Source organism: Anser anser (genome assembly GCF_964211835.1).
Source record: "Anser anser genome assembly, chromosome: 12".
In the NCBI taxonomy this organism is placed as follows: Eukaryota; Metazoa; Chordata; class Aves; order Anseriformes; family Anatidae; genus Anser; species Anser anser.
The window spans coordinates 16,592,893-16,615,526 of NC_139733.1; the positions used below are offsets into that span (position 1 = coordinate 16,592,893).

The 22,634-nt window shown below is 50.1% G+C and overlaps 1 protein-coding gene across 4 annotated transcripts in view; it reads left to right on the plus strand.

Annotated features, from left to right (window-relative positions):
- SYNPR (synaptoporin) overlaps nt 1–22,634 on the plus strand; it is a 100,318-nt gene that overhangs the window by 51,099 nt on the left and 26,585 nt on the right. The window contains exon 1 of one of the 4 annotated variants that reach the window (XM_083795491.1): nt 11,335–12,147. The exons of the other annotated variants lie outside the window; for them this stretch is intronic. Coding sequence (XP_083651617.1) covers nt 12,124–12,147 — 24 coding nt within the window. The 5' untranslated portion in view covers nt 11,335–12,123. Of the gene's footprint in view, nt 1–11,334; nt 12,148–22,634 lie in introns of those variants that run through there. 4 annotated transcript variants of the gene reach the window in all.

Below are 22,634 nucleotides of genomic sequence, written 5' to 3' on the forward strand. Positions count from 1 at the left end.
TATCTGTCAGTCATGGAGGTTATTTGGAGATACCACGTGTCTTCGATTGCAAGAAGCCCTGGCTGGCAGTGCTGCCAGCAAGAGGCAGCCCCGCATGTGGGGTCTTCCAGGCTTCGGGAAGGCAGTTGGAGCAAGGAAAGCTGGGCTCAATGTTGGCTTGTTAATGCCTGTGTTTGTGATTTCTAGGTGGAAATGTGCTGTGTGGCTTTTGCATATTAACAGACTTGCATATTGGGCAGTCTTTTAGAAATCAGATGCTGCTGAAGATATATATATTATATGTATTTTTTTTAACCTTGTGTCAGATATGCTGAGGGTAAACAGCTCTGCCCTCTAGTGCTGCTTGGCAAAGCTGTTAAAACCGAGCACGTCGGTGATGCTGGGAAGGTGCCTGACCCAGAGCATCCCTTGGAGCACGCAGACCCCTGGGGCTGCACAGGGAGGGTGCTGTGGGAGGGCTGGGACCCGGCAGTGCCAGGTGCTGGCATGGGGTCTGGCACACAGCGTGGCACGTGGCACACCCTCTGCGTGGCACCCGCGAGGTCACATCTCTATTTTCACTCAAGCAACCCTGCGGAGCCTGATATTTGCTCTCCCATAATGTTTATTATGCCTTTGAGAGACATGCAGAAGAGCTAAATGATGAGCAGCCATTTGAGCAGCTTGGCTCTTTCGGCCCCATAAATAATGAATTCACTGGTGTGAGAAAACACACGCCCAGACACAAACCTGTGCAAAGCCTTGCAGATGAAAGGGAATAAGAGCACAGGAGCTGGAGATCCAAGCACAAAGTCCTGTGCCAGTAATTTGGGAACTGCTTCTTGGAGACAGAAACTGTCAGTGAGTTAGGAGTTAATTGCCTCAAGGGGAGACGAGCACTTAGAGATGCCTGGGAGTGCTAGCTGAGGTTTGAAGTGATAGCTTGCTACCTGCCTGGCTTCTGGGGGGGGCAATTAGTTTGAGCAGGATGTTTGCTTTATTGTCTGCAAGTCCTGTCTTAAGCAACAGCTGAAATAACTCAGCTGTGAGTCAGCTTGTGTGCACGCTGGCTCCCTGAATCTCAGGAAGGTGCAGAAATAAATTTTGAATTTGCTGGCCAGCTTCAGAACGGTTGGACTGGGTGGTGTGGCTTCAAAGAGCCTGTGTTTCTGGAGGCTTTCTTTTAAGAAATAATAAACAATACCTGTGTTGCCTCTGAGAGTACGTGCAAACTTTTGCAAACACCAGGGCTTGGTTAGCCCCAGCACCCATGAACAAGTCACTGGTCTGGAGGGGCGAGGACTGCAGAGCGCAGTGCCTTGCATCAGGGGCACAGCACATCCTGTGCTAATAGCAGGGAAGAGCTGGCTGCTTCTGCTTCACTGGCAATAAACCAGGCAAGTACAGTGGTGAGAGAAAACTAGGTGTCTGCAATCCTCCACTGCACTGGGTAAGGTAAATGAGATGCAGGGGGCTCACCTGGGCAGACTTAGCAGTGGCTTGCTGCCTGGAGAACAGCATCTTTGTGATAACTCTGTTAATTTATCTTCTGGAAAAGAGCAAAGAAAAGCATACTGGTTTGCAATTAGTCCTTCAAACATGAGTGCTCCTGGACAGCCAGTGGGAGCACTCAGGCAGTGGTTTGATTTATGAAATGATGAGATTTCAATTCTCTGATCCATCTTAGCTTGATTTGTCCTGATAAGAGCTAGGGCATTTTCATAAAGTTTGATCATCGGCTTACAGCCTTGTCTCACATGCTTCACGATTCAGCTCCCAAGATGAGATTATCGTCTTGTAGAGCTGGGAATTTGTTTAGGGAGGGATGGACAATCCAATTTGGAAGCACTTTACCCCTCGGTGGGTAGTGATGGTGTGGGGGAATCTCATGCAGAGTTTCAAGATACTGAATTTCGGAGCTTAATGGGGGCTTGCAGCTCTCACGTTGGCATTGAAACCAGATCTACTTGACTGTTTCACAAATAGCCCACATGTGGGGTTGGATGCTTTACTAGTCAGCATACAGTGATTTCTTTTTAACATTTTTTCCCTGAAACCTATGTTTTCTATAAGTCCTGATTGGCAGTATTTTTCAAGTTGATTTCTGAAGCAAATGAAGCCTACAAGATCACGTTGTTTGAGCTCCCTCCTCCTCCCCATGGATTTTAGGCTTGTTAGCCTGTTTAACCAAATTTGACTGTGGTTGCAGGTGTGGTGGCCCAGGTGGCTGTGTTGAGCAGGGACCTGTCAGTGCCTCTGGAGAAGGAGAGGCTGCTGCAGAGGGTTCCTGCCAAAGGTGACAAATGCAAGTGGGGGAGAAGGAGAGAGTGGAGAGAGGAGGAGGAAAAAAAAAAAAGGCATTAGTAATTCAAAAGCTGGTGAAAAGTTCAGCCACAGCTGCTTCCTGGTAACTGTCAGATCCCTCCTCATCCCTCTTTATCTATTCTGTGTAAAGATAAAAGCTCAGATGTAAATGCAAATAGAAGGTAATTTTGCAGAGCATCGTTCCTACAAGCGCTACATTCATTACAGGATGAAATAATATAATTAGAGAGATAATAGCAGAGAGAGGGAAATGGAGAGGTGTGAGCAGAAAAAGAGCAAATAAGTTTTCAGCCAAGTTTCAGAATGAAACAGAGCTAATGAGGTGGAGCTCATCTAGATGGCAGCAGCAGGCATTGCTTTTCTACCAAGAGAAGTGAGGTGCCTGGAGAATAAGAGTTAGTAAATTGCCAGGCTGGTGGATGGGGTAGAAAGCTACAAAGAGCCACCAGAGGTAGCCTGAAACAGCTGGGGTGTGATGGATTTATATATACCACAGTTCATTCAGAAGGAGTTCCTGATACTGGGCAGCTCACTTAAGATCCATTTACTGGAAAAGACTGGCACAGAGCTCATAGGTGAGAGCTTGCGTGCACTGCGTGAGACTGGGCAAACTGGAGTGCTCCTGGGGGGTTCCTCACATCAAGAAATAATAACAAATGCTTGAATTTCATATTCACAAAAATGTGCAAAAGTCTAAGGACAATGAGCTGACTTGCACAGACACCTTCTGATGCTTGGACAAGGACAGTCTCCTGCGATCCACAGGGAAGTTCCACCTAGAGGACTTGTGCGGCTGCCTAACGCAGAACTTAAAAAATGCACCATTCCCCTTCGTTCACAGGGGAAATACAGTACCTCACCACCCGACCCTCCTGAAGCTGATGTTCGGAAGACCCCTGCTGCTGCTGATTCTGGTAAGATATAGCCAGAGGAAAAAAGGATAATACTATTTTCTGTCATGGGCGTGGCTGGTTTCACTGAGCGTTGGGATTACACAAGATGTCCTCATGACCTTCCATGGTTAACGTGTCTTAGAGCTGAAGAGATAGGGCAGTGCATGACCAAGAAAGTGGCCGTCTGCTTGGGCATCGCTTAGAGAGGTGGAATCTTTCACCAAATGGCCAACCCACTACTTCCCTCCAGCCTCTTTCTCCACATGGGGAATCGTCAGTGGTCCCTGTCCCCCGGGACCACCTACTGCTGTGGGTGTGATGAGGAGGGCATCCATTGCAGGACCGAAGTCCAAGTGTCCTACATCATGAGATGGGCATGTGTGGACAGTCCCTGCCCCCAGGCACATGGTCATGTCTGCTGCGTGGTGAGGACCCAACGTAGCTGTGTCCTGCTCCTGTGATGGATGTAGTTATGTGGTGGGGGATGGATCCCAGATCTGAGGGAGCTGGAGCCAGTGGGATGTCCCACATCTGGGAACAAGACTTCTGTTAAAAGCTGGCTGAAAACTTTTTTTAGTCAGATGTGGCCTGCAGACTCACCCAGGCATGCAAGATTTGCCAAAGGAAAGGCTCCCCGCTCAGCTGCAAGCACAACAGGCCTTGTGTTCCATGCAAACCCTTAATTACAGCCATCAAGGAAAGCTGACTTCTTTGATTGAACTGTAAAATGAGAAGTTGGTGGCAAGGCCTATGTTTTGCTTTTGCATCTAAAATCCCAGTGCTAATTAGATGCTATTGAGGCAGAAATGCACTTTTCCTTTTTCCCTGGACAAATCATTGGTTGAAATGCATTTTTACCCTTTCACCTAGAGTACTTGAATCTGGGGAATAGTGAGACCTTCTGCATGCTTTCTTGCATGCTCAAACCAGGTTGTAAATTTGAAAGTTACTCTTTAAAATCTTGATTTACCTAGTGTTAACGCGGCCTGTGCTCTCCTCTTCCAGGTTCCTCCTGAAGGACCTGTGGTGATTGATGGGAAGCCGCCAAAACACATTGCCTCACGTCATGAGGAGCAGAGGACAGCCTGGGACTCTCATTCCCCCTTCTCTTTGGGGGTGAAGAGCTGACAAAACTAAATGGACATGCCACAGGCACTGGAGTCTGGGGAGATGGAGGAAGAGCAGAAGCCCCTGGCAGCGTTTGAGACACTGAAGAATTGCTGCCCAGGGACATACATGTGGATATCAAGGCCTTTGTTTATAAGAGCAATTGCTTTGCCATGTCTCCTCGAGGACCTGGCTGAGCATCCAAAGAGGGAGCATTTGCTGTCACCTCTAGTAGAGGCGGGCTGGCCTATACCACCTATCTGCTGCGGTGCTCTGGGTGTCTGCACATGGTGTCCTATCACCAGCGCTTCTTCCTCTTGGGGGTTTTGCTGCCCACGTATCTGGCAGCTTCAATTTTCTTTGCCTTTTCCTCTCCTCCTGTACTTGGACATCATTAGAGAACTGTGCAGGGACAGTTCTTAGGCTAGTGGGTTTCCTTCAGTCCTGGTACCTGGGCCCTTTCTTTCTTCATCCTTTCTATGGCCAGCAGGTGTGGAGGCTGTGGGCTCTGCTGCCTGACCCTGAGGCCAGGCACTGGCAGTTTAGTGACACCAGCGCAGCTTCTCTGCATCTCTGAGGCTTACTAGACAAGGAGGTCTGTCGGCCTGCAGGTCCACTTGCACAAACATGAATGAGAAAACAAGCACAGCATGAGGCTGTGTTTATTTTAAATCTTGGGGGCTGCTGGCCCCAGCCCCAGAGGGCATCCAGGTCTCCAGGCTGGGCTTGCTGGGAGCGGTCCTGGTTTGTGTGAGAGCACCGAGGGACTGTGCAATGGCACAAATGATTTTCTATCCTCTCATCTCAACCAGGAAAGCAAAGGTGGTGGTACTGCTGCTTGGTGGCTCTGCCAGGAGGGAAAGCAGTCAGCCAAAGCCATCTCCTGTGGCTCCCCTGCAGGCCCGGGGTGCAGCTGGAGTGTTTTGTGCTGTTTTGTGCTCTGGGCTGTGCATCAGTCGCAGCCAAGGAAGCAGCTGAATGGGGTGGAGGTAAATGCAGAAACTGCAGAGCTGCTTTAGCTCCATGTGGAAGCCCTAGGAGAGGGGTTTAATATTGTTTCCTATTCTCTGCAGCTCTGTCTGAGGGTGAAGCTGGAGTCCTGGGCTTTCAGGGGAAGCAGCTGCTGGCCAGGCACCTGTGCTGGATGCCGCATCCTTTCCCATCTGCTCCTTGCCTGCTCTTAGCAGTTTCTGTGCGTGCCCACCAGAGAGCATCCCTGGCACAGGGCTGGTGTCTCCAGAGACAGAGCTGGGGATAGTAGGGCTGGGTGTGAGACCAAAGCCACCTTCCTTCACCCTTTCCAGCCCTGATACCTCGCCCAAACCTGAGCTGGATGGAGGTTATAGCCCTGCTGTGTGTCCTGGGCAAGGGAAGCATCCCGCTGGCAGGAGGATGCGCCGCCGTGTGAAGTCCTGCGAGAGCCTGGCTCTCCTGCAGCAAACACACCGCGTCTGCAGGGGAGGACGGTGCTGGGGGTTAGCAGGGAGGGTCTGCCCAACGCACAAGGAGCAAATGGGGGTTCGGGCAGAGCCTGAACTTCCAAAATTCAGATGGGTAAAGGTCCAGTGCTTTATGGCAGTCTCCTGAGTAAGTGCGCAGACAAATCTTTTTCTTTTTGGTGATCGTTCATCTCAATGAGTTTCTTTGATTGAGTATGGAGTTGGGTGCCCTGGCACGATCTTGTGTGTGAGATGAATATCTAGTGCTCGGTGTCTGGGGAAGGCAGAAACCCGTGCTTTCTGTGCACCTGCAGCCTTTGCAAGCATCACCTACACTTCAGCGCTGGCCTGAAGTCCCAGGGTGGGCAGAAAGCTTTGGGCTTAGAGGTGGGGTTCAGCTGTGCAATGCTAAATATCTCACCTCGGCTCTCGCCCTCAGGAGGCAGAGATGGGCAGGAGCTGTCCTGCCCAGCACAGGGGGACAGTCACCTCCGTCCCTGTGCCGTGTGCCCAGCTGGACACGTTCCTGCAGGTAGCTGTGGGTCAGAGGGACGTGGCCCTGCTGAACTGCAGCCCCAGTGCTTATGAGATGGGCTTTGAAGGAAAGCTGAGGAATGAAGCAACTTGGCTATTTTTATCCTTGCACCAGCCTGGGGATTTCAATTGACAGGATTAGTTATGAAGCCAATATTATGAGTTTAACTATGAGTGAAATAACACAACTTCTGTGGGAAGCGGAGTAAAAGAGGCAATTATGCAGTAGTTTAATAACAGCACTCTGCTGGCTGGGAAGCTGAAAACTTACAGTTGACAGTAATTAGATTTTTTTCTCATTCTTCCTGTTAAATAGCTACAAAAATTACAATAGAAATTAATCTGATTCACTCCTGTTCCATGCTGTTTTCATCATCCAATCCATGCCCGTTTGGCTTTCAGGTTATTTTTGTTCTGTGTTTTTCTAGTCTTTGGTATTTTAGAAGTGCAGAAACAGTACTTAATGCTGAAAACACGGAAAGCAGCATGAAAAAGAAGGCTGGGGGAGTGGGCAGTAACCCCATCAGAAATGCAGGAGGTGTTTGGATAGGCAGTGAGGGCTTTCCAAAGGGAGCTGCCAGGAGTAGCAGCCAGACTTCTAAGCGTCCATGCTTAGAGGGGTGGGAGATGTCTGGCAAAGAGCTGGGCTCCAACTAGTTTGGACAAGGTCCTGCATGGCCTCTAGGGTGTGCAGGGCTTCTTCTCTTCCCAATCTTTGCAGCGGTGCATGCTGGCATCTCACTTCCCTGCTGTCTCCATCCCAAGTGATGCTCACCTGTCAGCTGCCCTGTTTTCGAGCACTGTCCTCTTCTTTTTCATGTACAGTCATGGCATGAGAAAAAACTTGATGCTAAAACCTTGAATTACTTTAGCAACTGTGTACTTCCAAAATTGCAGGGTGGAACTTGATGAGCCAGCAAATGTGTGACATTTCGGCTGCTTATGATCCTAGCTTGAAAGTGCTACGCAGCATGAAGGAAAAAGCTCTCAGGTTTGCTGTCATCGTTGAAAGCTCAGGATGGGATATTTGCTTGGAGGCTAAAAGTATTCTTCCTCACGCTTTCGTTTGTTTTATGATGCAAAAGAGCCGGGTATGATTAATGGCATCCTGGTCCTGATGTCGTGAAGTGACATGGGATTGAACGTGGGGTTGGGCTTTGTAGCTGTGATGTCTGGCAGGATCTCTGACACGTGTAATAAATATTTTCTGCAGCAGCACACCCAACCTCACAGCAGAGCATCTCATTTCTTTTCCTCTGCTGTGGCGGGAGCAGCACAGTTCAGCTTCACACTTGTGTTTTAGCTTTAAAACACTCTGGAGATGCCCAGATCCATTAGAGGGGTAAGGGCCACCTCCAGGTATGTTGCAACCCCATTTGCTTCTGCTTCTCCGCAGAAATACGCTGTGCTCTTGGCAGATGCAAATGTTCCAGATGGTATTGTGAAAAGTGCAAATTAGAGATTTGATTCCAGCCCATCTTCACTTTAATGAATCCTGTCCAGCTCTCTAGCAGAGCTGTTTTTAAGGTGCCTTTAAAATGCATCCCATCTTCTTTCTGCTACCCCTAAATCTGCATCAGCTCATTCCTCTGTCACTGGGCAGAGCGCTGCCGGGCACTGCCACCTGCCATCCAACCTGTGTGCCTTCCAGCACGTCATTCTGCTGCTCGGACAGCCTGCAGAGGTTGGATACGATCCATCCATCGGGGTGTCCAGCTGTCCCGGTGCTGGGGCCAGGTGCCAGTTTGGGGACCTCACAGTAGGCTGGGTGGACAAGGTGACGAGTGGTTCATGGACCTGCCAAGGTGTGCAGGGTCCTCTTGCAAAGCCATGGTGGAAGAGCCAGGAGGCTGAAAGGAGTCACCCTCTGGGTTGTCCCCTACCTGGACCTGGATTTGGTTGGTGAGGTAGGGAGGGGAGAGCTGTCATCTCCTCCATTAGCTCCATCTGGAATGGCATGTGTGCTCCCGGCCGTGTGTTGTGCTGATGCTCACACGGTGCCCCAGTCACCACCCTGCATTAGCTTATTCCAGCATATTTCCGTGTTACAAAATTAGATCCATTTTGCAAATTGCTGCTGCACTAGTAATTGAATTGAAGGGTATTTTTTTTTGTTTTTCCACTTTTTTTTTTTGCACTGGAGTAAATCAGGAATAAGTCAACAGAATCAAGCCCTCAGTGCTTTCAGCAACATGCTCATTTAAATTGGATGCAAGAGGGTGTCTGTGTTTACATTTGGCCTGCCAAGAATCTCTGTTTCAGAAACTGGCTTACATAATATGTCAAAATTGGTTTACTCATTAGCATTGCAAACAGCGTGAAACAAGGCGCAGATTGATAAACTCGCAGCAATATTTGCATCCAGAGCCGGGCGGCGCAGGGGGAGGGGAGGTTCATTAGGAAACGTTCCATTTCCTTGGGAAAAACAAACGGCTTCCAGTTAGATCTCAGACTTTGTTAATTTTCTGTCTTCCCCAATTTAAATAGAGGTTGAGAGGGAAACGTGAAAAATCTCTGTTGGCAAAAGGGCAGCCCTTGTGAGTATTCCCTGGGCTGGTGGGTTATCTGCAGTGGCTGCTTCAGGTATGTTTTCATTACAGCACAGCTGGGATGGAGGCTCTGATAGTGCTAATTAGGTCCTGCAAATGTGGCATGGGCACTGATGTAGCTGCCTGCTCCTGCTTTAGCCTGGCCAGGCAGGCATGATGCAGCCGCGGGCAGAGCTGAGGACCGTGGTGCCATGAGCTGGAAGGTTTTCAGCATAGGTCCTGCGCGGTGGGACGTGTAAAACAGGGCTGCTGGGGTGGTATGAGCTCATGTACCAAGAGTAAAGCAGCACAGCAATAAGAGGGTCTAAGTGTACCCTGTACTTTTGGGCTCCCTCCTTGCCCTTCCCATCATAGCACGTGGGCTTTAGGCACCTTGCCCTGGGCTGGGGGATGTGAGGGGAGATGGCAAAGTGCAGATGGGAGCAGAGCAGCCCTGCCTCATGCTGTCCTCCTGAGGATGCCTCCCAAGTCTGCTTCTGTCCCAGGGGAGGAGGATTTTCTCAGCAGGCTGCAGCCCTCACGGTCACTGGTGTCACTGCATCCCTTCCAGCTGCTCCGGCCAGGAACCCTCTGCAGGCAGGGGCTGAGGCTCTTTAGACCCTGGAGTGGTGCAGCAAAGCTGGCAGAAATCTGCTGGGTGTGTACAGCTCTGCGGTGGTGTCTAAAGGAGTTTGGAGCTCAAATCCCACGAAGCATTTTAGTCTGCTCTGAAACTCCCAGCTTAATCAAAAGTGGAAAGCTCTGATACAGCACGGAGAGGGACGTGTCCTAGCAGTGCTGACACTGGCAGAGCCTGGTTTTATGCTTGGCGATGTAAAGTGTCCCATCCAATATTTCAAATGAAGTTTTCCAAAGGAATCTAATAAAGCCAAAGCAAGCACCAGTGCTGCTGGGCCTGCTGCATCCTGATGAGAGTTTTGCCTTATCAGCAAGCACCAATGCATCTGCTGTCAGCAGTGTTAGACCCGATCCGTTCATGGCGTGTCACAGTTTGGGATTAAAAACAAAAAATCAAGCTTGGGTCTCCTTCCATCACGGAGTCTGTGTTGCAGCATTGTTTGAAGGAGCTGTGGGACAGGATGGGGCGTCACCTGCTGCCACCCATCGTGCTCTGGCTAAACCTGCACCCTGCACCCTCGCGTCCTGCGCAGGTACCCAGGTGGGCACGTGTTTTGGAGGGCCAAGGCCTGGCAGCTCCCGGGGGCGCCTCTGCAAAGCTATTTTACTGGACGCTTTTCAAGGTTTTTCCGGAGACTTCCGTGAGGTTTTTAAGTAGCAGCATTGTGTAGCTGTTGATAATCCAGAGGTGGGGTGGGGAGGGAAGATAAAATGATCCCACCAGAAAATGAGAACGAGGGGTGCTTGCGTTTCGCTTACGGTCACGCCGTGCAGCAGGAGGCTGGTCCGCGCGAGATGCAGCGAGTTTCGGTGCCAGCCGTAGACCTGAGCACGACGCAGAAGACCGTGGTTGTCTGAGCGGGGTGGCTGCGACTCGGGGAGGCAGCACGCACAGCAGCGGGCAGATGCTTTTCCCCTCCGTTCGAACGCACCAAGCTGCGGAGCAGCGCCTCAGCATCTCTCCCCGGAGAACTCGCTCGGCACTGTGATGTCTCCTTGCAGCGCTGGCTGGCAGCGAGCCGCCCCTTTTGGAGAGGCAGGGCCGCGGTGCCAGCAGGGACATCTGGCAGTGTGGCGGTGCGGCTCCCACTCGTGGGAAACAGGCCCAGAGGTTCGGAGCTCGTCGGGGGCTGTGTGAGCATCCTCTGTGCCCGGGCTGTGAGCATCCAGTGCTGGGAGTGCCAGCCCCAAATGGACAAATTGAATTACCAGGTGCATTCAGTCCCCTTGGTTTTTATCTCTATGTTTTTCCCTGTGAATTCCAGCTCTCCTGGCACAATCTGAATTCCAAACTGCTACGGAAAAGTACATGCGCTCAAATTTTGCTCTGCGGAGAACTGTTGTCAGCCAGCAGGTGTTTCTGTACGCCAGCGTGTAACTTCTGTCTCCAAATAAAAGAGAAAGTTCACGTTGTGTTTCATCTATTAAGTCACATGCGTTTGTTGCAGAGTCTGGAAAAGAGGGCAAAACAGTGATAAATCCAGGGCTGGGGGGAAAAAAAAATAGCATGGAGTGTGATTCACGGTCTCACTTACACAAAACACCGCTGGGGCAATGGGCTTGTGATGAGAGCCGGGCTCCTTGCAAAGAGAAGGAGCCATGGATCTGTCTCTTGCCAAGGTCTGAAACCTGGTGAGGAGTCTGCGGGGACGGGCTGTGGGGTCCTTGTGTCTCGGTGCCGGGGGGGCAGGTGTGGCAGCATCCCAAAGACCCGGTGTGCAGCTGCCAGAGATGAGTGCCGCTGGCGAGCAGATGCCTGCGTGTCGGAGGCAGTGAGCTAAGCTCCTGCTGCGCTCTCCTCCTCCTTCCAGCAAACAGGGGCACCAGGGGCACGCTGAAGGTTTGGTTTGGGTAAATTAATAGCGTAGAACTTTTCCTGTTTGGTGGAAGGGAACCCGTGGGTTCCCCCTAGGTTTTCTCTGACACAGAAGAAGTGGAACAAGCACGAGTTTGAGGGAGATGCTCTGGAGGTCCAGTTCTGTGAGGGCACAGGAGAAGCTCAGTGCACGTTACGGTAAACGTGACCTGAAAGGTCTGATCCCCTTTCTGGATGGGCTCCTTGCTGGAGCTGCAGGCAGCTGTCTGAGAGGCACGGCAGGGAGGTCTGCAAAAAAACACAGCAAAGAGCCCCCAAAAGCCAGCCGCGAAGACGCGCTGCTCCGGGGGCAACCTGCAAGCGTCAGCTTCGGAGGCTCGTTAAGCTGAGCCCAACTTCAGCCCAGCAGTGGCGAGGTGCTCCTTTCCCCAGGGCGTGCACGCGGAACAAAGCCGTTCTGCATGCTCCGTGGGGAGGACTGGGCTGCATCTCAGCACGCCGTGGTGGTACCTGCACCACAACAAAGCAATCAGCCTCTCGCCACGGGGAAAGTATTAGATTTCTCCACTTAGGCTGCGTGTAGTCATTGTCTAATAATATGACCATTTTGCTATCCCTCCGCAAATAAGGCTGAGGCTGCTGCCTGATTGGTATATCAGCTCACTTTCTCTCAGCATTGATTTTCTTGCTCTCCTTATTTGCTTCATAAAAAGAGAGGCAAGGAGCTGGTGCTCGCTCCCTCCCTCCCTCCCTCTCTCTCTCCCTCTCCACTGCGAGAAGCTTTTGGGAGCCTTTATTTTTAGTATGAGACAAACCTTGCTTTATTTCAGGAGACGCAAGTTGGATTATAAATCCTTTTGTAAATGTGTATGGTGATATTTGCTCCGGTAAGTTATATGCATATCTATTTATTTGTGTAACTGTGCTGTTTTGGGGGAGAAGTGGGTTTTTAAAGGAATTGCAAAGCCCACCGAATTGGTTTTAGCTTTGGTTTCTTTGTACTCTCATGCTGAGCCCAACTGTTCCATGGTTTTTAGATACATTGAAATATTTTTGGTTTGTATTTTGCATTGCAGGGGGGGGGTGCCTGCTTTGAAAACTTGTTTTGCACTTCATTTTACAGCAGAAATGTGGAGAGTGAGGATTAAAGGAATGTCAAACGTAACGCTTGTCATGTTTCTTCTGGCACTTTTAACCAAAGGCTCCTCGAAAATAATGCAGCAATATTTGATACAAAAAAAATCAGTTAAGAGCTATTTCGTATTGATCAACCTGAAGCATGAATATCTGACTGCACATTACCTTGGAGAGATCAGTCTGAAGTACGGCAGGTGGGCAGCAACGTGCTCCTCACCGAAACGTATTACCGAAATAAAGAAAATCTTTAAAATAATTAAGAGCATAGCGTTCTTTTCAGAGTGTAATATCGTTAATGTAGGTCAATAGACTGTTGCTCTGACTTTCTGCTCCCTGCCTCTGCTTTGTACAGCTCAGCAGCCTCATTCCTCCGCGCTCTCGGCTAACTTGGAGACCTCTTTGTTACCTGTAAATAACAGCGAGGCGCAGTTATTTCTCTCTCCCCACCATAGCTCACCGTGTGCTTTCCGGGCAATGCCAGACAGTGATTGTAACAGTAAGGCTGAGGAAAACAAGATGTATAGCTGTAACACCTCCAGACTGCATGATAAACATTTGAATTCGCTGCTTTATATTCATTAATTTATCGGCACTTTGATTCTTTCGTACTTGAATCATATCCCTGGGAGTCGATCACGTCGGTGCTTCACAAGTCTTTAAAAACTCCACGAGCTGGAGCTGCTGTGAGAACAGGCTCGAGTATTTACCTGCTCGGAAAATTCACACACCATACCCGGAATAATCCACCTACTCTCCTGATACCAGGGCATGCTAATAGATGCTTGAAGTGTGCTCCAGTAAGAGAGTAACGGGCTTTATTAAACCCATAAGAGAAGGTAAGGACGTGTCTGGCAGCGCAGGCTGAACTCTTCCAGAGCAAAATTTCAAATTGGCAATAACTGCTTAGTCATTTTAAGCTGCTTTTGGGCAAGCTTAATTGTTCCAATGTTTTGTTTTTTTTTTTCTCCAGACGGAGGAGTTGCGCTTGCCTTCCCACCTGTGTGCACAGCAGCTGCAGGCAGCACTGGGGGCTGTGCCCCCTCTGCAGCCAGCTCCCGAGCCCTGCTGGGGGCTGCGCGGTGGCTGCTGGAGCAGGGAGCCTGTCCTTGGGGCTCCGCTTCCCACCCCAAAACAGGACGAACGTGCGCCCGGTTCAGTTTTTTTTTTTTCCATTTTTACATGATTGCTGTTTCGTAAGCACCGTGTGTATTTATACTGCATAGCTTCCCATGAGCGTGTGTGCTCGGCACAGTGTTGGAGGCCAAGGCGCGTAACCATAATTGTCGCTTTCCCAATCTAATCTTTTTGTCCCAGTCGTTTAATCTCTCAGGTGCGGAGGCCGTGAGTGAGCAGCACGTATCTCACACACTTTCTAAGCATAATCCTGCCTGCCTGAGGATTGCTTTAAGCATTTCCAGCTTTGCCGAGCCTGAGGCGTGTGGCTCAGGGCAGCAACCTCCAGGTGAGCAGGAAGGTGGCCGAGGAGCACGCTTGGGTGCCCCTGGAGGGGAAGGGGCTGGCTGACGTGAGCCGAGGAGCGTGGTTCCTGCCTCCAGCCCTGCAGAACGAAAGGGCTGGGGTTTCTGTGCCGCGTAACTCATCATAGCAGGGGTGCCAGACTTCCCTGAAAGCTGGGCATGCTGTGGTTAATTAGGAAGATGGTTCGGCTTGTCTTTATAGATTTGAAGCAGGAAAAGTGGCCAGGGCTGGTTGGCGTGACTGCAGGCAGGGCAGGGCTCACCCTCACCAGCAGCCGAAGGAGTGGAAGGCCCTTTGTGAGCCGTGTGGTTACGTCCATCGCTGCAAGGCTTTTCCTTGGCAGAGGACGTTGTGGCTGAGCAGAAATGATCCCTCCAACCCCCACGTGCTCCCTCTACAGGATACGGCCAAGACAAACTTGGGGGGACAGCAGAGCTTGCCCTACTCCCTATGTTGTACATACAAAAATCTTCCATGCTCACGGTTTTCAGTCTGTCGCCTTTCGCCCATCCTGGCACTGCAAGGTGTGGTCCTCCTCCACCTCTTGCTCCCTGGTGGTGGCAGGTCTGGGGGTGGCTTCTCCCCATCTGAGCCCCCCTCGGAGCATCCTCTGCCACCTCTTCTTGACCATGCCCAAAGAGCTTCACATACCTCCAGGGCTGAAACCACGAGAGCTGTGCCAGTAGGGTGGAGGAGCTGCTGTCTCTTTCTGGCAGGTGTATTAGGGTTTGGAAGGAGGTAGAAATGTTATTTTAGGGGAGCTAAAATGTTATTTTTGGGGAGGTATTTTGGGGAGCTGCTTCTCCTCTGAGACGCGTCTCGTTGGCTGTGTGGCACCTAGCAGCTCAGTCAGTTCCTAGAGAAATTCCTTAAGCTCTTAAAAGATTGATTTCTTAAATATCTCCTCCTGAATGCCAGATATTCTTTTTTTAGCCAAGTCCTTGGAAGACTTAATGAATACTTTCCTCACCTCTGTTAATCCCGTTCAGATCAATAGGTGCTCCACGGGGGGGAAGGTATTTTTGTTGGTATTGGATAGCAGCTGCCTGTCACTGCTGGTGATGGCAGGTGGTGTTTTATTCGTCGTGTCATTCTTGATTAAGGGTTCTTGTACAATTATATGACCGTTTTTTTCAGAAAATATTTCCCTGTATGTAGGATGGCAGATGGCAACTTGACCCGGAGGTTGGTCTTTCTTGATTTTGTCTCTGGGCTCTCTTTCCTTCAGCAAGCTGAACACGAGTCCTTTCAGAGAGCAGCATGGTGCCCCTCATTGATGCAGCATGGTCGTGTGGTGGGCTGGGGGCTGGGGGGGAGGCTGGGGTCCTGCAGGGGCAGCATGGTACAGCACCCGCTCAGTTGTTGCTTCATTCGGTGTCTGGTGCAGGTGGGGAGGGGTCTGACTCTTGCTAGTCAAACCAAACCCTTGGTTTGCAAAGTGGTGACGGTCCTTTGCCCGAGAGGATGCTCAGAGCCCTTGAGCCTGCGATGAAAATCCTCTTTGCTTTTGTGTCTGGGATCAGAGACGTGGCAATACTGTGACATTCTTCAGCCTTCCTCTGCTGTCATGTCCAACTATGATTTTGGAGGGAAAAAAGGAAAATGAGAAAAATGTGCTGACCCCTTCTGTGCATACAGGGGAAGAGACAGGTGATCAGCATGGGGTTCTGTCTCTGCAGTGTATCCCTTTCCTTTCCTTTCCTTTCCTTTCCTTTCCTTTCCTTTCCTTTCCTTTCCTTTCCTTTCCTTTCCTTTCCTTTCCTTTCCTTTCCTTTCCTTTCCTTTCCTTTCCTTTCCTTTCCTTTCCTTTCCTTTCCTTTCCTTTCCTTTCCTTTCCTTTCCTTTCCTTTCCTTTCCTTTCCTTTCCTTTCCTTTCCTTTCCGGGTGGAAGCTGTCCCACCACCTGAAGGACCACGCCGCAGCTCATCTCTCACCAAACTTCCCCAGCACCCTGGCAAAGCAAATATGCTGCAGCAGGCTCGAAAGCTGTAAACATATGGGCACTAACAACAGATTAACTGAGTGATTTAGTCTAAGGGGCCTGGTAGATTACCATAAAATGTATCTTAATTAGAAAAGCAATCAAACTTGCACAGAGTCAATGAGGATGAAACATCCCTGTTGGCAACAGTGAGCGCTCTGCCCCCCAGGCCGGGGGATGGGGTTGTTGATGGATAAGCCTCGTGCCCGCAGTGAGGGTTTTGCTGCTGTTTGCCCACTTTGGCTATGGGTGGAGGATGCCTCCGTGCTGAATTATTTGTTCTTGGACCCATGAGAGCATCCAGCGAGCTGCTCGGCACGAGGCCAGGGGTGAACTTAGACTCCTCCAGCAGCAACAACAAAGCAGAGGCTGCTGAAGGTGAAAGAACAGAGCATTTGCACATTTTTCTTAAAAATGTGTGCAATTACCCGGAGATATTTGAGTGTTTGCCATGTATAGCACAGCTAGTCCCAGATAAAGGACTGGGGCTTCTAAGTGCTACCATAACACAAATAATTAATAAGTCTATCTCCCTCACTGTGCCCTCTTCTTCCTAGCGAACATGACCATAATTAGCTTTTACCTGATCCTGAATTTATAGCATGTTCAATTGCTTTTTTCATTTTCTGTTTGTGTTTTCTTTGCTTCCTTATTTTATCGGCCCTGGTTTTATTCCACAGGCCTGAATCTGCAGATGCAAAAGCTGGATAATCATCTCCAGCAGTGCAGGTATAAAGATTGCAACAGCCAAAACCATATTGATGCATTTGGGTTTTGAACAAGTGCCTGCTTTTTCCTGGGTTCTGATAGGATTTGAAGTACATTGGGAAGTGGCACAGAAGATACACAGCAGCTGCTGGCAGTTGAGAGAAAGAAAAGCATGCCTGATTATTTCCGAATCGCAAGTATTTTGAAACACGAAGGAAATGGGGAGCATTCAGGCAAGGGGGTTGCCAAGTTTTTCTGTTATCTTTTTTTTTGTGTGTGTTTAGAAACAGGTATAGCTGCAGATTTCAGGGAACACCAGTGAGAAGGCATGGAAAGAAAAAGAGACAAGGAAGAGGTGTGGAGGAATATGGTCTGGGTGGGGATGGAGAGGAAACAGGGACAGCTTAAGCTGGCCAGATGAAGTGTGTCAAGAGCTAGTGAGATATGGAATATTTATTATTTTTTTTTCCAATTTAAGGACACTGTTATTACTGTTCCCTAAAAACATTAATGTTTTGGTGTTGCTCTTTATGATCTAGTGTCAGGAAGGAGAGCAATGCCATCTCTGGGGACAGTGTAAGAGGAGTGGAGGAAAAGAAGAGGGAAGGGAGCTTTTAATGTTGAAAACGGTTCTTGCTCAAAATGTTCCCTGTGAATTCCCAGAGCTCAACAAGGCAAGCATTCATTTATAGCCCATCGTTTTAATTATTAGAAAAGAAATTATTTTTACCATGTGTGCTGATAGCTAGCCAGGAGCAAATTCTTCTTCCAGCCCTTTGCATAGAGGCGGGTGCTGAGGTCGGAGCTGGCGCTGATGGAATTTTCCATCCAAAATTGCTCTGAGACGAGGGGATTGGTCCTGCACAGGAGTCTGGGCACAGCTCGAGCCTTCCTCTGTCGCAAAGGATGCCACGGGGAGGTTGGGCTGGAGCAAGAAGGGCACCTCTGTGATGGTCAGGACACCCACCGTGGGTCTTGGTGGCCTGGACTGGCTGCACACACGTATTGCCTGGAAACGCAGCCGTGATTTCCTAAAGGAGAGCCTTGTTCCCCGTGGTCCTGCTCGTAAGGGTGTTGTGAGGCTGGAAGACTGAAAAAAAACGTCCAGCCATCATTTCAGGGAGCATTGCTGGGGATGTGAGGAGGACGTGAGGCCTCATTGCTTAGCAGTTTGAAAGCACTCTCAGATCCTCATGGGACAAAGCTGTTGCGCTGGATTATTCGTCCCAAGGGTTCTCTGGATGCCTTCCCAAACGAAATAATCCTCACCCATTTCCTTAAGTCTGCTTGAGAAATGAGACAGAGCCGAGTGCAGGCACGCGTGCTGGCGGGGCGGCGGGTGGAGAGGGAGCAGATGACACCAAGTGGCTTCGCAGCAGCGCCGGGAGCCGAGAGGAAGCTGCTAATGGCCTCTGATGAGCACGGCCGTGATAATAATGAGGTTAATGCCCTTTCATTCACCCAGAAACATCTCAGCCAACGTATAATCCCTGCTAGTCAATGGGCAATCATTAGGTCATAAATAATACAGCGTGATTGAAGGACAGGCGCCTTTCCTGTGGTAATCATGTGGAGTTGCTCCTGACCCGGGGAGGGTTTCGCTGCAGCCCCCACGCTGCGCTGCGCTGCGGGCACCCAGCCGTCAGCGCATTTTCTGGTCAAAGGAGAGCTCCCACCTCTCGGTGCCGCATGTGGCAGGCTGTAATCAGAGCAGGAAGATGCTCCTCCGGCACTCAGGTCTGCCAGGCAGCGCTGGGGCGGGTGGAAAGAACAAAGACGCAAATTGGCTAACGAAGCAATTACAGCAGACGGTGTCCCAGGGCAGACGGTGCAGCTACCGTGTACGACACTGTTTTTTTACAAGCTGCATGTGTATCCCACTGCCATCCGATGCTGCAGGAGGTATGGGACCATCATGGCTTTTGCTGAGCCCCTAAGGGACCCCCGTCAGGGGTGTCAGTGACATTAGGTTCTGGGGCACTTTCTCAGAGTGCTTCATGTGTGGACACCGCTCAGCCCTAAGGTAAATCCCTGTGTTTATTGGAGAGAGTAAATCCGACTTAGTAATGGTTTGGATCACGCTCCGTATGCAGTTATGTTATATGGTGGGCTGTTTTAAACCCAGATGTTTTTAAACCCACCAGGCAAGCAAGGAAACGAGCAACCGTCCAACCTTTTCATTTTTATAATTAAATGTTTACACTCATTACACAGCAAATCCCACATAATCAGACTCTAAAGCCTGCAAAAAAATCTTGTGTTTTCACCAGGGAGCAGGGACAGAGTTGCATTCACACGTGAACTGGAGCAGCCTGGGGGTGGCCACTCCTGGCGCTGGGGCACCGTGGCAGTGAACATCCCCGCCGAGAGCATCACAACTGCCTTCTTGTGCCAGCAGGCTGGAAAAGTCTTTAGGCCCAGAAAGGAGTGCACGTCTCCGCTGAAGTGGCATATGTCACAACATGAGTTATTCAGGGATCGCATGCACAAATTAAACAAATCTGTCTCGCTTTTGCTCCCACCTCCTTAAAAGAAGAGGGTAGGGATGTGGAGTTAGGAAGGCAGCAGAGGAAGAGCTGTAACTTCCAGGCTGCTGGGGGGGAAAGAACCGCAGGCGTTGGCTGGGGAGAGCTACAACTGTGTGTGATACATCCCCAGTGAAGCAGGTGCACACCCACTAGTTACTCAGGTACTCGTAAATCTGTCGGCGGTGAGTATCGGCGCATTTAGTTCTGTGGTTTCCTTGCCGACCTGTCACTGCCCATGTGCAAAAGGCAATTTATACAATAAGGCTACTAATAATAGTAATAGTAATAATGAAGCAGGTCCTTGTAGATGCCTTCAATTATGTCAAACCTTTGGCAAGTGGTTGGAGGGGCTGGAAGAGCTTAACGTCTCTGCCCTGCTTGTGCAAGTGGCTTTGTTCCCTGACAACTTTTCATTTCACCAAGTCCAAGAAGATGTCGAAATATGTCTTTATTTTCTGCCAGTTAACTCTTCCGTGCGAGCTGCCAACCTTAGCATTAGCTTTCAACTTTATGGCTGACCCATTAAACACTGGATGAAACATCTCATCAGCTTGCATTACATTTTGAACTTAATAAATAGGAAAGGCATTACACAGATTCTGTCTGGCCATCTGGAGGAACAATGTTCTTTACCTCAACGAATGGCTATCTAATCCTCTCATATACAGTTGGGTTTTATTCCATTAAAATATAATGAGAAAAGACTACCATACCATTATGTGGCGGGCCTAAATGGGATTTTTAGAATAATCAATGAAAGATGAGTAAAATAGATAAAGATTTTCTTCAAAGAAAAAGAGAGAAAATTGTCTCCTTGGGATTAAAGTATTGTAGAACTGAATTATTATAACATGGTCCTCACTCACTAAAAATACCCCGATTTCATTTCCATAAATCTTTCCATTAAGAATCAAATTAAGTATTTTTTTTTAATTTTAAAAACACGAGGCATTAAGTGAAATGCTGTGCTTTAAACAGAGGGTGCTGCAGGGCCCCTGCCCGCTGCAGGGCTCCTGCCCAGCGGCACTGAGGACGGTCTCCGCAGGTGCCACCAAATCCAGCCCAGGGATTTGCTGCCCCAAACAGCCCAGGGAAAAGCCTGGCCACGTGGGGACATTTTGGAGCCCGCTGTGAGGGTCCTGCTAGCCTCAGCGATGGAGGACGGGGTGTTTTTAGGCAATGGCTGTCCTCGCCACACTGTGTGAGAAAAGCCTGATTTGCTTAGCTCAGTGCAAAGCCAGGCAAACTTGTCGATGCAAGTATTTTCCTCCGACACAATTGTAGCTGCATTTCCATTCCCCTTTCAGAATGCACTAGAAATGAAGCCTGGTACCCAAGTGAGAGCTATGAGGTGCTTTGTGTGAGATGTGGACAAGCTGTGCGTGCCCAGCCGCAGTGGTGACCCCAGAAGTCCTGTCCCAGCTGCCGCCACATCCTGGAGGTTGTGGGATAGCTGCTTGAGCCGTCTTTCACCAACGTGCTAAAAGTGAGGCAATGATGGGGCACACAACATTCCCAACGTGGGGTTCCTCCAGCCCCACACCCTCAAATATTCCCTAATCCCCAGGCTCCTGGTCCAAGCAAGCCAGGTCTGGGCAGGCACAGGCTTGCTTTTTGCAGTGCTGCTGGTTATTTCTAAGAGGGCACACTAAATCCTGGCAATTAGTGGACAATTGCTCTAGGCTTTATTTTTCAGCAGGAGGAGAATATATTTCAGCTCGCTCCCTGGATAGTCGTTGGAGGAAAATGAGCCCTGCTAGTCATCGCCTCCCCCCCAGCGCTGCGTTGGCTGCAGTGCTATCCACCTCCAATTCATCAACCAGTCAAACTGATATAATTAGGAATCCCAAAGTCAATAATCTGATAATCTCCAGTGCACGAAGGCTTGTACGTAGGAGAAGTGATTCCAGGAAGTCTGCAGCTCGGATCCACGCAGGAAAAATGCCAGATTTTAAAAAAGAAACAGGCAGGCAACTGGAGGAGAGAGCGCTCCCCAATCTTTCACTGGTGACATATTTTGGGCCATCAGCTCTGCAGTAAATGTTTTCCCGTAGAGTCATTCAGTGCCTTTGAATCTCCCCCTTGCAGTCTTAATAATGATGTTCAGTTGCCGGTTGTGCTCCATAAATAAATAATCCAAGTGAAGGGAGGCAGCGCGCGGGGCGATGCTGGCTGCAGGGCACTGGGGTGCTCCCTCCCCCTGGCCCCAGCGAGCAGAGGAGGCACAAAGCCACGGAGCTCTGGCAAACACTTCTCAGTGTGTATATTATGGGGAAGTCTTACCTCCAAAAGCCCTGCCAGAAATACATGTCTTTGTGAAACGCTTTCGATGTGTAAAGTGACTAATAAAAGAGGAGGCGTTTCAAGAATTGCTTGCTGCTCTTCACAAGTGTCAGAATTCCCCCTCGGTTTCCCAGCACCGAGGCAGGACCCAGGGCCAGGAGCTTTCCTGGTGGGTTTCCGGCAGCTTCAGTCTCCTTTTGCCCTCCCGGCCCAGCGGAAGCGTTGAGGACCAGCCCTCATCGTGGGGTGCATCCCCAGCCAGCCCCGCAAAATCTGCCAGCGAGCTGCCAAGGGCTGCTGCACGGGGCTGGTGTGATCCCAGGCAAGGCAAGTGGCTTATATAAAAGTTTCATCAATTTTAAATGACAGCGTTATCCTCCCGACAGGATGTTTTAGTGCAACGTGCTCTACATCAGCTTTTAGCTCGCCTCGTCGGGAGCTGCTCTGCTTTCTTCTGGTCCTCACGGCAAACCTGTTGAGGGGACTTAGTCTGAAAGCCAAGCACTGAGAAGCGATAGGAAACCGTCCTGTCTGTCACTCCTGGGGCAGGAGGAGCGGTGCCTGGGGTCCCGTGCTGCGGCACTGCCACCTGCCCCAGCACAGCTGGGACCAGCTCCTGGGGGTGCCAGCGCCAGGCACCAAGGGGAGCGGGGCCGAAGCCTCGCTCCAGGGGCTGCTGAAATGAAAACCTGGATGCGTGCGTGCAAATAGGTGCTTCTGGTCGGGTGGCTGCAGGGGGAACCCGTCGTGGGGTGGCCAGCAGCTCCTGACCGCGGAAATACAGAAGCTGCTGGCACTGCACTGAAGCTGGAATCGAAGAGAGGGCTTCCAGCCGATGGGCTGCTCTTCCCGTCTTTGCCTGCCCTGAACGGGTGTGAGCTGCACGTGCTCTGCTGGGAATTATACTGCTGTTTTTTTCTCAGTGTGCTAAGTGTCCAGCTGATCTTTAAAACGTGCTAATCTGATTCAACAGGAAAGACATTATGACTGCACAGTACCGTAATAAATTTCTGTTAAGCTAGGCTGTGAGATTTACCTGGCTTCCCTACAAAAATATGCCAACAGCACCGGCCAAGGCTGCAAGGTCATGGGGAGAATACCATCATTAGAAAAGCAGGGGATTAATTATGTATTAATACCTACATCTATGTGCCATTCAGAAAGGCACTGCCATCTTCAGAGACGTGCTGCCTTGTTAGAAATGTGTCCAAAATCTCACGGAGGGGCTTCCAGCCGGGGCTGGGCCAGAGGTGGGCAA